Here is a 10929-nt window from a genome sequence, read left to right as displayed (position 1 = left end):
CGAAGCCGCGATTATAATCACGGAAATCAATCTGCGATCGTATTTTCTTTTCTCATCCTCTTTGCTACGCATGCGATCTTCAGCCGCCTCGCGCTTTGGATTCGATTCGAAACTGGGTAAAGAATTGCAATCTTTGGCCAGTTTTTGACGGACGGAACGGAACCTAACATAACCTAACCTGATAAAGAATTAATGGGCGTAAAGTGGCAGAACTAAGAATGGCAGTCGTTCGCCTATGCAGACGATATGCAGTAGCACTTGTTTTGAGTAGTTTAAACCAGATTTAAATACAACTCGAATGATATGAGAGAGTTTATGGCGATGAGTTAATGGTTCGCGATTGTTGTTAAGTGTCAATACATTTTTCGGGGGAAGAACCCGGCGTCGGATTGATATTTGAATCAATCGTCGTTTGTTTGTATAAAAATTGACCTTATCGAATCAGGAGAAATGCAGGGGCACATAGAAATTGGTAATAATGATACATTCGGCGTAATTTTTATACATTTCGTGTTATAAATACTCAAACATCATTCATTCGCATTGTTTTTAATTGATTCGAGAGATAGATGAGATTTCTAAACAAATTCATTCGAACGCAGACCACAGTGTTATGCAAAATAATCTATGATCTTTGGATAGATAACGTTATGAAATCGTATGATTTTTAATCTTTAAATATCAGATGACAATAACAGTCACAATAATATTTATTTAAACAAATAATTATTCTCTCTTCGGCAAGTTTTAATTTTCAGCATCGTGTTTCAGGTGTGATTCCGCATGATTTGCGACAGGAGGAAACCATAGTCCAGATTGCAGAAGCATTAGATTCGCTCAACTCTGCTGTAGCAAGCATATTTAGCTGTATCGACGAGCGGTTATCGGAAAATACAAAAAGGTATTCAAGACAAAGTTGTTTGTGTTCTTTCGTTATGAAATGTAGTTGTGTAGTGCAAATCTGGACTTCACTCTCAGAGATTGAAGAAAGAATAACTAATTAGCGTTTTCATTTTTCACATGGTAGAAGAAAAGAACTAATGGTTGGAAAATATACTAAAAAATCTCATCTTTGATACGTTGTTACAGATTAGCCGGTATAAAAGGTCGCGCTGTGAAACTTCAGGGCAGATTAGACCACCTGCAAAATAACCTAAGCTTGAAGGCGGTGAAGCTATACTCTGCAGCAAAATACCCCTCGAATCATGTCTACAGAGAGTATCCGCTGACTCTAAAACTGCCAATTAAAAAGGAGGATAAACCGCCGAGCGTCTATAAGAGCCCAGTTCCCATAGCGCAGGAGTTGAACTCGCAAAATATCGTCACCGAAAAGTCAAAGGACGGGCGGTGGAACGTTGACATCAACATACAAGACAAGCTGCAATTTTATCATGTCAAAAGTAAAACAAATAAAGGCAAGGGCTCTGGACATTCTAGAGCTATTCCAGTTAGACCAACCTCTGTCAGTTCGCTACTGCTACACGACGCCAAAGACAACCAGTATGGTAAACTTCCCGCAAAAAGCCTGGCATCGGCTAATGACAAGAGGGAAATCGAAGATGCTCCTACTTCGATATTGCAGTCATGGCACACCAATGATCTAGAATCTCCATCAAATTACTTCTATGCTCCAACGTTAGGCGAAGTACGTTTTTTAAGATTTATACCAACAAGGGCTTTTAGTTTGAAAGATATAAAATTTCCTGAATATTTTCTCTATTTTTTTAACTGATCGAGGTTTGAAATTTGAAAGAAATTCGTAACTGTTCTAGAACATGCTACTACTTTCAATACAAGGGTACCGACTATCAAATCTTATGAAACTGCATTTTTTCAGTGGATATTACAAACATACTGTAAACTCATCACTTCGGTACTTTAGATTTGAAAAGAAAAAATTATGAGTACAAAGAAGTTGAATGCTCAGATCAAACAGATTTACTTTTCACTTTCACACTTCACTAACAACTTAAATTTGGTATGAGAACTAGATCTAGTTTGTATTATTCAATTGATGATAGATACCACATGATCAATGTTTAAAACTTCAAAACTAGCACAGCGTTTATGAAGAATTGATTGTACGATTATACCATTTGTGTTTTCAGGTTCCACAGATAAACGTACCTCTCAGTCTCCCAGACCTGCCAGGAATAGTTGATGACGAACGTTTTGTGCTTGACCTACACAGTCAGAGTCCAATTGCTCCATCTTCGGTGGTAACAACACCGACTGTGAACCTGCCCTTACCAGCAGCTCCGTCTGATTCTGCCCCCGACGCAACTATGGAACCTCAAAACAGTAGAGAAAATGAACCTAGCCTTCCAAATTTGAGCCTACCAAGCATATCATCGGAGCAAAATCCTCCACCACCTCCACCTCCGGTTGAGATCGGTAACGTTTCTCATCCTGGGCCACCACCGCCTCCTCCTCCCAATCCCTCCACACTTTCAATCTCGACATCTCAACCACCACCTTCTGCTCCTGCTCCTCCTCCTCCTCCGCCTCCTCCTTCACTTGTCGAACCTCCAAAATTGTCATCATCGGTTACGAAAGACACTAAAACACAGTCTGTTAAATCTGTTCCAAATGTCGATCAGGTCGATAATCGGTCTAGCCTAATGGCAGCTATCCGCGACGCGGGCGGAGTTGGTAGAGCAAAATTAAGGAGTGCAGCACGTAAGGATGAAAATACAGATAAATGGTCTTCTGCTTTCGTTGGGGGCGATTTAATGGCAGATTTACACAACAAATTATCACTCAGACGTAGAGGTATTTCTGGAACAGCTACCGGCGCATTGGGCAGAATGTCCGCTATGATTCCTCCACCTCCGAAACCAAACGAGTCCGCTACTTCGGAGCGAAATTCTGCCGCAAGTGAACAAGACTCGCAACCTGATACCGATGATTGGGAGGAATGATAGACTAAGATTGCTACTTGAAACTTCCTTTGTCGCTGTATAAAAACATACACAGAGAGTGATAAAATATATATTCCAACAATAACGATAAAAAGAAAAAAGAAAATGTCTTCTTTGCTGTCGTGTACATAATTCAATCCGTTGTTATAGCCGTAATTTCTGAGTTAATTTCACGCAATTTCAACTAAAAGCTGGTCAGTATTAACAATTACAGTACTTGATGTATTGGTAAATCGATACAAGAAAAGGTCAACAATAATAAAAATATTGGTACAAAATTCATCGCATATCTATAATAAGTTTCATATCCTATATCAAATGTACATTGTTATTCGTAAGATATGCAATGAAGTAAAACAACTTTGAATATTGATTAACCGTAAAGAATTGTAGATCTTTAATTTTGTGGGCAGGTTACGATATTGGTATCATGATATTCGTAGTATCTGTCAGCAATTAGATTAGATAAAACCAGCCATCTCTACTTTCACGCAATCTACTGGAGTCTATGATTGTAGAAAAATCTCTATTCTATGTCTTATTCAATGAAGCAATAATGACAACTACGACAATGATCAATTAATAAGAATTCAGCACTGCTCAGCAATGCAATATTATAACTTTGAACGTTTTAAGTCATCATTTTGCTTATCTACTCAGCAACAGGACTTTTAGAAATTAAACAATTTGCAATGTGCTTGGCCACTTTTTACATCACTTACTTATTTTTTTTTTTTTTTCCAAGAGTTAAATAAAAATGTTCAATCGCTAACAACATTCCACACTGAAGAATGTTTCGATTTTAAAAATGGGGGGTTGGGCCGACTTTATGGCGGTTATAAAATGCGTGTATAAAATTGTAAAATCATTTCGATTAATTTCCGTAATACTTATCGATAGAGCAGTTCTTCACAATATTCATATACTTATTCTTAACTAATAATATATATAATATTATATACTGTATAAGATTCTTCAGTTAGTAAAGGCAGTTTTTCAAAAATTATAACACCGACGAGGGTGTGAAAATAGGTGATCCAGTAATCGTTATAAATTCGGAGCTGCCAAATTGAGGAAATTCATCGCCACTTCAAAGCCGGCAAAACAAGCTGCGTTTGCAGGGAATGCTCTGAGCATTACAGGAGCACATCCTTTGTAAAGTGCACGAGGTCCCTCTTCCTTCATCAGTTGAGTGAATACAGAACGAATTCCATTTTTGTATGTGCCTTCCGGTGCTTTAGAAAAATTAGAAACACACGTTAAAACCTTCACCCCCTAGTTGAACGATGAAGAAGAATAAACGATTGCTTGCGTATCACTGGACATGGCAGTAATTTAGTCATAATTCGTTGGCTCGTTCACCTACCAGTTTGCAGTCTACTTTTTAATACATCTGGGGGTATCGCTACGATCCAATTTGCAATTCCAGCCATACCACCGGCAAAAATAGTCGACACAACACCCAATTTTCCACCATCAGGTGTCAACCATCTCTGAAGCAATTCGTACATCATGAAATACACTCCACTGGCCGGTACGTCTGTAATGATAGAGGAATAAGACAAAGAGTCGAATAAATGCGTATGCCCGAAGTTTAGGGGTGGCGTATTGTTATTCGCGATGGGTGTGCTTGTTGTGTTTGCTATTATTAATATAACTTAGTAACTTTCAAATTGGAAATCACACCGTAATTAATAATATTGTAGAACGTGCGTGGGTCGATAGATAACTGACATCCTGCCCGGATATGGGACAAACAATCTGACAGATAAATACAAACGAAATTCAGTTTCTCTCCAGCTAGCTTCTCTTTCGGAAATCTAATTATTCCTCCTTGTCATCTGACTACGGTTACACGCCACATCTTTTGCTATTCTATACGTTTTACTATCATGAAGATCGTCACGCTGTTTTTATGGCCAGTTTTAATCCCGGTTCGTGATCATCGCTTTGTGCAATAATTTCTACTCTCAGAGTTTTTCTCGTTTTTCTTTTTTTTTTTTCGATCTTTCAGAATAAAGTTAGCAGAATAAACTAATTCATTATTAAACGCGTTTGATTGTTGAATCATTAATTTTGGACAATTTTAGTTCGGAAGGAGATAGTGTTTTTGTTCGTGTTTTATTTTTATTTATTTTTTTAACAATTTTGACAACAGCTCGCGATATGCATCAGAGCTTCTGGTTTCCTACATAATTATATCTCTTGCTCATTTTCCTCAAGACTCAATGAATGTATTGAATATGTTCATGATTTTATTCAGGCTTGGTGTTTTGGACAGATAATAGACATCGGTGGAATATGGGAGATACAATGTCCTCATGTATGCAATTGTCAGATAGCAAAGTTCTATGATTTGCCTTTGTATCGGTGGGCCAACATGAACACGAATAATCAAGAGGTAAATGAGTTGGGTTATTTAGCTGTAACAAGACGTAATAAGTTTGTGAAAATAGATTGTTTGTTTTTTTTTTCTCGTGAAATTAGACCATAATTTTTCAATAAATCAATAAATCTTCAAAAGGTTAATTACGAGAAGCACGTTACATTTTGATTTGACAATACTCCATGGTTGTATTAATTCCGCAGGATTTAGAACCGGAGGTGAATTATTATCAAAGTTTGAACAATGACGAACCAATGGCAACCGAGTTGTTGAAAGTAGCCACGTGTGTGCTGACAAAGGACGCAAAGCAGTTGCTGGAATCTCTTCCGATAGATTTGCAGGTTTGAATGATTATTCGAGTATCGCTGACTGGCTGTTCCAACTTTCACTAATGGACAATGATAAAAATTTCAGGTATTGACTATTCTAGAATCTGGAGACGGAGACAAAGAAATCCGGTTGAGTTCCACCGACACTAATCGTTTCACCGATTTGATATCCTTGGATATCCAAGGAATGGGGTACAACGACAGACTCAGAAATTCTGGCGGGAAGCTCAAATTGACCAATAAAAGATATGGAATAGTTCTAGATGTGGACGCGTTGCTTCCGCTCGGTCCGACGCTTCGCTACCTCAATTTAGAACGCGTAAGGCTCGCGAGTAAAAGTACGTTCAATAAAGGTCAAGTGAACTTGGTCGTCAAGCCGGTAAGTCATGCGAGCAATGAACACGAGGATCAGGATTCTGGACCAGAAGGTGAAGTTGTCAACCAGAATGGCTTAAGATTGATATTTTTGAGCCACGGGGGTGACGGAGAGAACGGCGAGGAAGAGGAGCGAGAAATTTTGCCGTATAATTTGTACAAACAAGAAGTCGAGGGCTACAGAGAATCTGCGCATCTCTTTACAGGCTTGGGAAGATTGACGCACTTGAGAGCCTACGATTGCGCGCTAAAAGATATTTCTTGGGAGATGTTTGACGGCTTGGACAGTCTGGTTTTATTGTCTCTGGAGAAAAACGATTTGAAAGTCATTCCTAAATTCTGCTTCTACGGTACACCCATTTTGAAGTCACTATCTTTGGCCGAGAATCAGCTACTGACTTTGACGAGCGTCGAGCTGGCTGGACTATTGGCACTTGAACGATTAGACCTTCGAAGAAATAATTTAACTTTCTTGTCCGAACTCTCCTTTCCCCCGTTTCCAGTACTGGTCGAAGCCGATTTTACTGGAAATCCGCTCGATTACATATTTCCAAGGTATGAAAAAACTTTCACAATTTGATTTCACAATAGTTTATACTAATGTTTACATTCAAATGACTTGTCTTTCTTTCTTTCTTTTTCCTTTTTTTTTTTGTAGCACATTTGAGATCATGAACGCGACAACTAAATTATATCTCGGAGGCGACGGGACGCTTCTCAAGTTGCAGCAAAATTCGTTTCTAGGATTGCGCTTGCTGGAAGTATTACACTTGTTTAACGTAGAGATGCAGGTGTTAGAGCGTTTTATATTACGAGGAATGCCTGCGCTGAAGGAGTTGAAAATGAACGGAAACATAAGCAGCATAGATTTTGACGCGTTTCTCGAGCTTAGAAGTCTGGAAGATCTGGACCTGAGCAATTGTCAAATTCGAGAATTATCCATGGATGCTTTTTACGGTTTGGAAAAAGTCAAGCGTATCGATTTGTCCAGAAATGAATTAGAGACTATTCCTCCTGGCCTGTTTACTCTGCAGCAGCAAACCGAGCTGAGGGAAATTCTACTTAATAAAAATAAACTAACCATGCTTCCGTTAGACTTTTTTAAAAGCCTCAAAAATCCTGGCAAGCAACACCAAATATTGAATTTGAGATTAGACGGAAATCCTTGGGACTGCAACTGTGATATGATTTATTGGAACCCGAATCTGGTTCGTATTCGTACCCATTTGTAATTTTTTATGTCACTTCGGACGCTAGACATACAGAATGACGTCAATGAAATACTTTTGAAACAATTATCATTATTTTGTACACAGGTGAACCGAGTCAAGGAAACTGCACCTCGTTGTACGACACCAACTAAACTAAAGAATTGGGGAGTTTTTTACGCTCTGCGTAAAGGAGGACTTCGTTGCAAGCGCATAAAACGACGGCATTTTCGGACAGGTCATAAGCTCTCAAGTTACGAAGACACCAATAACATCAGCTAGATTCTAGACAACGATCCGCACAATTTACCGTGTCACTATAAACTCATTATGCACATTTTAAGGTAGATAGCTCGCGTAAAATATCGGAATAAGAAATTGACCAAATCAATGTTAATTTGTAGCCATACTAATTCAACATCCGTATCTTAGCGTCTGAGACAATGCTCAAAGAAGCGTAACATAGTGAGATTGCCACAGCATCCGTTTTCATGTACTTGACGAAACATTAGCAAAAGTTTGATAAGAGACAATTTTACATTGCATCATATCGAAGCTGGAAAAATGTATCTTTAATGCCCTCGCACATTCTGTAATCGTTTACTCACAAGAAAAATTTTGTAAATTTTACATTGTTCAAATTGCTGCGCGTTGAACTTTGAAATTAAAAATTTATTTAGACTAGATTGTAATGTTATAAATTCTGTATCATACAATAAAAAAAATATGAATTGTGTACCTCTCAATAAAGTGGCGTAAGTCCCTTTAAAAATACTCCTAACTCCACCCTCTCTGTACAATTGTTTAATGCAATCGACTGGCCCGTTGTACTTTGGCAGAGCGTCGGCATGCTGTATTTGTAAAAGGCACTTTATACGTTCCCCAGGCGCCATGATACAAGTTGTGCAAACTCCGCTGAAAGCACCGGCATAAAACAATTGCGGCAGAGTTAGTTTTTCATCTGGATTCTTCTGTTGAATTTTTTTACCCACACCGAATCCGAGGAAACTAATGGCAAATATCGGAGCCACGCCTGTCAGCGGTGCTCCCATTCCTACGGACGTAAAATAATTATTATCCTTTTGATCTGGCAGTCGATTCGTTTGCCTGTTACGAGTTCGAGTAGCTTACTACATAGGCGGATATGCTTGTACTTCAAAGCTCATTCCCTGTTTGAGGTACAGATAGGTATACATGCCACTTTTATGCGTGGTTTAGACTGACTAACGAGGCTCGATACTTAGTAATAGATCGTATATTGTACCCTTGTAGAGGCCTCGAAATCCCTCTTTGGCTATTGTTTTCTTCGTGCAATCCCACATCCCTGAATAAAGTGGCAATGCATTTGGTAAGGGCTTTGGCATAGTCTGAAGGCGAACCTGTTGAAAATTGTTTTTGCCTCATCACAGTAAATAAATAAGGGCAATGATTCAAGACCAGCTTATGGCTGTTGAAGTATAATCACAAGTTTAACGATCAACGACCGAAATTTAATTGCAAATAGATGGCTTTTATTGTTTCTTTGTTACTGCAGTCATTTTCTAATTGACGGAACGATTATCCAATCGACATGTATACTAGTGTATAACCTTACTTTTATCGTGTCCAGGGGATGACCAGCTATAACGAGACATACTCCACCGAATCCACCGGAGAGAAAATATTTAATTGGGCTAACGTTTTCGGACATTATTAAAGATTATTAGCTCCAGATCTGTGAATATCTTTCTTCACGCTGATCAACAAGTCAGAGATTTTGTAACTGATTAAAGTCCGGACTGATAAAAGTATAAAAGAAAAACTACACGTCTCAATTGTACTTAAGTAGGGAGGTTAAAGTCCACAAGAATGGGGACGTTAGATAATCATAAAAATTCTACAACACTTCAAGCTTCGCAGCGTATATTTTCCCGGTTATCTAAGAAGACACTTTCACAGTGTTCCATATTTGCGTAAAGTGCACGGAACAGGTTTCTCAAATCTCTATTTCGCAATATTTATTTCAATTACAGAGACTCGTTCCATTTCATATTTTGAATATTGGCGGGTGTGACACCGTCCGCCATTTTTCTTACTGTCTAATAACCGTTTGTTCTGTTTTACCGATTAAACTACACCGTGAAGTGTGTACGGATTGAAGAATGATCTCTGAGGTCGGGTGGACAATCCTGGATAATCTTGAAATATGTATGCCTATATCTACGCGAAGGTTCCCAATGTCGCGGGGTATCAAGTCCACGCACATGAGATACATTACAATTTTCTAATATTATTAATTTTAAATAGTTGGAGAAAAAAGTGGTTTGCACTCATGTTCTGGTGCCGTTTTTTTTTAGAAAGTTTTATAATCATGTTTATTTTACCTGTTGCTCCATTATCAAAATCAGTGATACTATTCTTTCAAAGAATTAGAGTCGGGCGTTTAAAAAAAAATTCATTCATCACGTTTGCGGATATGGTTGCCTAGGATATGCATTTTTTTTTTCGCAGCATGGAATTAAAAATGATTGAACATGGCGTATTTTGAATTTTTTTTCATATTGAACTTTATTTGAAAACAATTATCGTCCTTGATGGATCCAAAACAAGACAAACAGAATTCACAATCATTCATGAAACGTATCATTTTATATTTTTACACTTGTACCACACTGGATTCCTAGACTATTAACAGTGCATTCCATGTGAAATAATTTCAAGACTTTCTAAAAAAATATTCTTCTTTCCAACAAAACGGTAACACGATTTTAAGGGTTTTTGGACATGCGGGAAAATTGGAAACGTTTTTGTTTAAGGTACAATAATTTACTGTGACCATTTCAAACACGTAAAAACTTTTGATATATAGTTATTCTCAAATTACGAACACTCCGCATTATAGGTATAACATTCCAAATGATTTCAGCGCAAAGTGAAACCAAACTCGTATACCAATTTTGTACCATGTTTTTTGCTAGTCAATATTGCAAGAACAAATTATTTGTTGCAAGCACTGTCAACAGTCTTTTTTTCCTAAGAATTTCATCAAAGATTTACTCAACACTATCCTATTCATTAGACCTGTCAAAATGGATTAAAAATGCGGCTTGTATTCATCTGTGTCAGAATATTTTCGTAAAACTAGATCAGCCTTTATCGATGAAAATTCGTTGACAAGAGGAATGGTACAATCCAACGACGATACAACTTACAGATCCGAAGTAATGAATGTTTCAATCGTTTCATTAGCTGGCAATGTATCAAATTTCATGGATTTCATGCGAAGCTTACCCATCACGTGCTGTCTAGGACATGTTAACTTTCGGAACCTCGTTCACGGTGAATTCAATCCAGTTCGTCTGGTAATGAGTATCCAAGTATTGTCACTCTTTTCCACTATTTCACTATGTAACTACACACGAAAACTGAACATCAAGTTTTCTGACAGATTCGGAAAAGGAAATTAGAAATTCATCATTACTTTCCAGATATTATTTACACTTAGCGAAAATATTACGAGAATTAGTATTACAATATTCGACGCATGGGACAGAGTGTAATTACTGCGATAATATTATATGAATAATTCATACCGAATAAAAAGACAAACTTATTACAGCGTCGGTTGGGAATATTTTCAAACTCGCGATAGTCTTTTGTTTGAACGTTTAAAGGAAACACCACATCCAGCACACTTCACACCGAGCGATTATACAACAATCGCAAACATG

General features: G+C 37.9%; 3 protein-coding genes across 4 annotated transcripts; 2 read left to right on the top strand and 1 right to left on the bottom strand.

Moving 5' to 3' along the window:
• The first annotated feature begins 1 nt into the window (after position 1).
• Positions 2–4358, top strand: LOC124220396 (WASH complex subunit 1). 2 transcript variants are annotated; one of them, XM_046629210.2, is made up of 4 exons: positions 2–116; positions 772–901; positions 1090–1645; positions 2109–4358. In XM_046629210.2, exons 1-4 carry the CDS (start codon positions 71–73, stop codon positions 2919–2921), a joined length of 1545 nt encoding a protein of 514 aa, XP_046485166.1. In that variant the 5' UTR covers positions 2–70; the 3' UTR covers positions 2922–4358. The 2 variants fall into 2 exon arrangements, with proteins under 2 accessions (XP_046485166.1, XP_046485167.1); XM_046629211.2 differs by lacking the exon at positions 2–116 and adding an exon at positions 135–472.
• On the bottom strand, positions 3608–9178 carry colt (carnitine/acylcarnitine carrier protein colt, mitochondrial). The gene is made up of 5 exons (XM_046629212.2): positions 8814–9178; positions 8484–8598; positions 7959–8273; positions 4288–4461; positions 3608–4156 (listed from the first exon to the last, which is right to left on the bottom strand). The coding sequence occupies exons 1-5, from the start codon at positions 8907–8909 to the stop codon at positions 3969–3971; spliced, it is 888 nt and encodes a 295-aa protein (XP_046485168.1). The 5' UTR covers positions 8910–9178; the 3' UTR covers positions 3608–3968.
• On the top strand, positions 4713–8070 carry LOC138190959 (carboxypeptidase N subunit 2). Its single transcript, XM_069135994.1, has 6 exons — positions 4713–4855; positions 5185–5322; positions 5511–5648; positions 5722–6566; positions 6670–7219; positions 7328–8070. Exons 1-6 carry the CDS (start codon positions 4814–4816, stop codon positions 7499–7501), a joined length of 1887 nt encoding a protein of 628 aa, XP_068992095.1. The 5' UTR covers positions 4713–4813; the 3' UTR covers positions 7502–8070.
• Positions 9179–10929: the final 1751 nt, after the last annotated feature.

Source organism: Neodiprion pinetum, chromosome 5 (genome assembly GCF_021155775.2).
Source record: "Neodiprion pinetum isolate iyNeoPine1 chromosome 5, iyNeoPine1.2, whole genome shotgun sequence".
NCBI lineage: Eukaryota > Metazoa > Arthropoda > Insecta > Hymenoptera > Diprionidae > Neodiprion > Neodiprion pinetum.
This window is presented reverse-complemented; position numbering and strand designations above follow the sequence as displayed.

What these genes read in the sequence shown, in the direction of transcription:
- LOC124220396 (XM_046629210.2), top strand. Translation starts at nt 71, where the DNA reads ATGCGATCTTCAGCCGCCTCGCGCTTTGGATTCGATTCGAAACTGG. An exon ending in TGGATTCGATTCGAAACTGG is followed by an intron (nt 117 to 771) that starts GTAAAGAATTGC and finishes ATCGTGTTTCAG; the next exon opens with GTGTGATTCCGCATGATTTG. An exon ending in ATGCTCCAACGTTAGGCGAA is followed by an intron (nt 1,646 to 2,108) that starts GTACGTTTTTTA and finishes TTGTGTTTTCAG; the next exon opens with GTTCCACAGATAAACGTACC.
- LOC138190959 (XM_069135994.1), top strand. Translation starts at nt 4,814, where the DNA reads ATGAAGATCGTCACGCTGTTTTTATGGCCAGTTTTAATCCCG. An exon ending in TGAACACGAATAATCAAGAG is followed by an intron (nt 5,323 to 5,510) that starts GTAAATGAGTTG and finishes TTAATTCCGCAG; the next exon opens with GATTTAGAACCGGAGGTGAA. An exon ending in CTCGATTACATATTTCCAAG is followed by an intron (nt 6,567 to 6,669) that starts GTATGAAAAAAC and finishes TTTTTTTTGTAG; the next exon opens with CACATTTGAGATCATGAACG.
- colt (XM_046629212.2), bottom strand. Translation starts at nt 8,909, where the DNA reads ATGTCCGAAAACGTTAGCCCAATTAAATATTTTCTCTCCGGTGGATTC. An exon ending in ATCCCCTGGACACGATAAAA is followed by an intron (nt 8,599 to 8,813) that starts GTAAGGTTATAC and finishes AATTTTCAACAG; the next exon opens with GTTCGCCTTCAGACTATGCC. An exon ending in TTACGCCACTTTATTGAGAG is followed by an intron (nt 4,462 to 7,958) that starts GTACACAATTCA and finishes CTATCATTACAG; the next exon opens with ACGTACCGGCCAGTGGAGTG.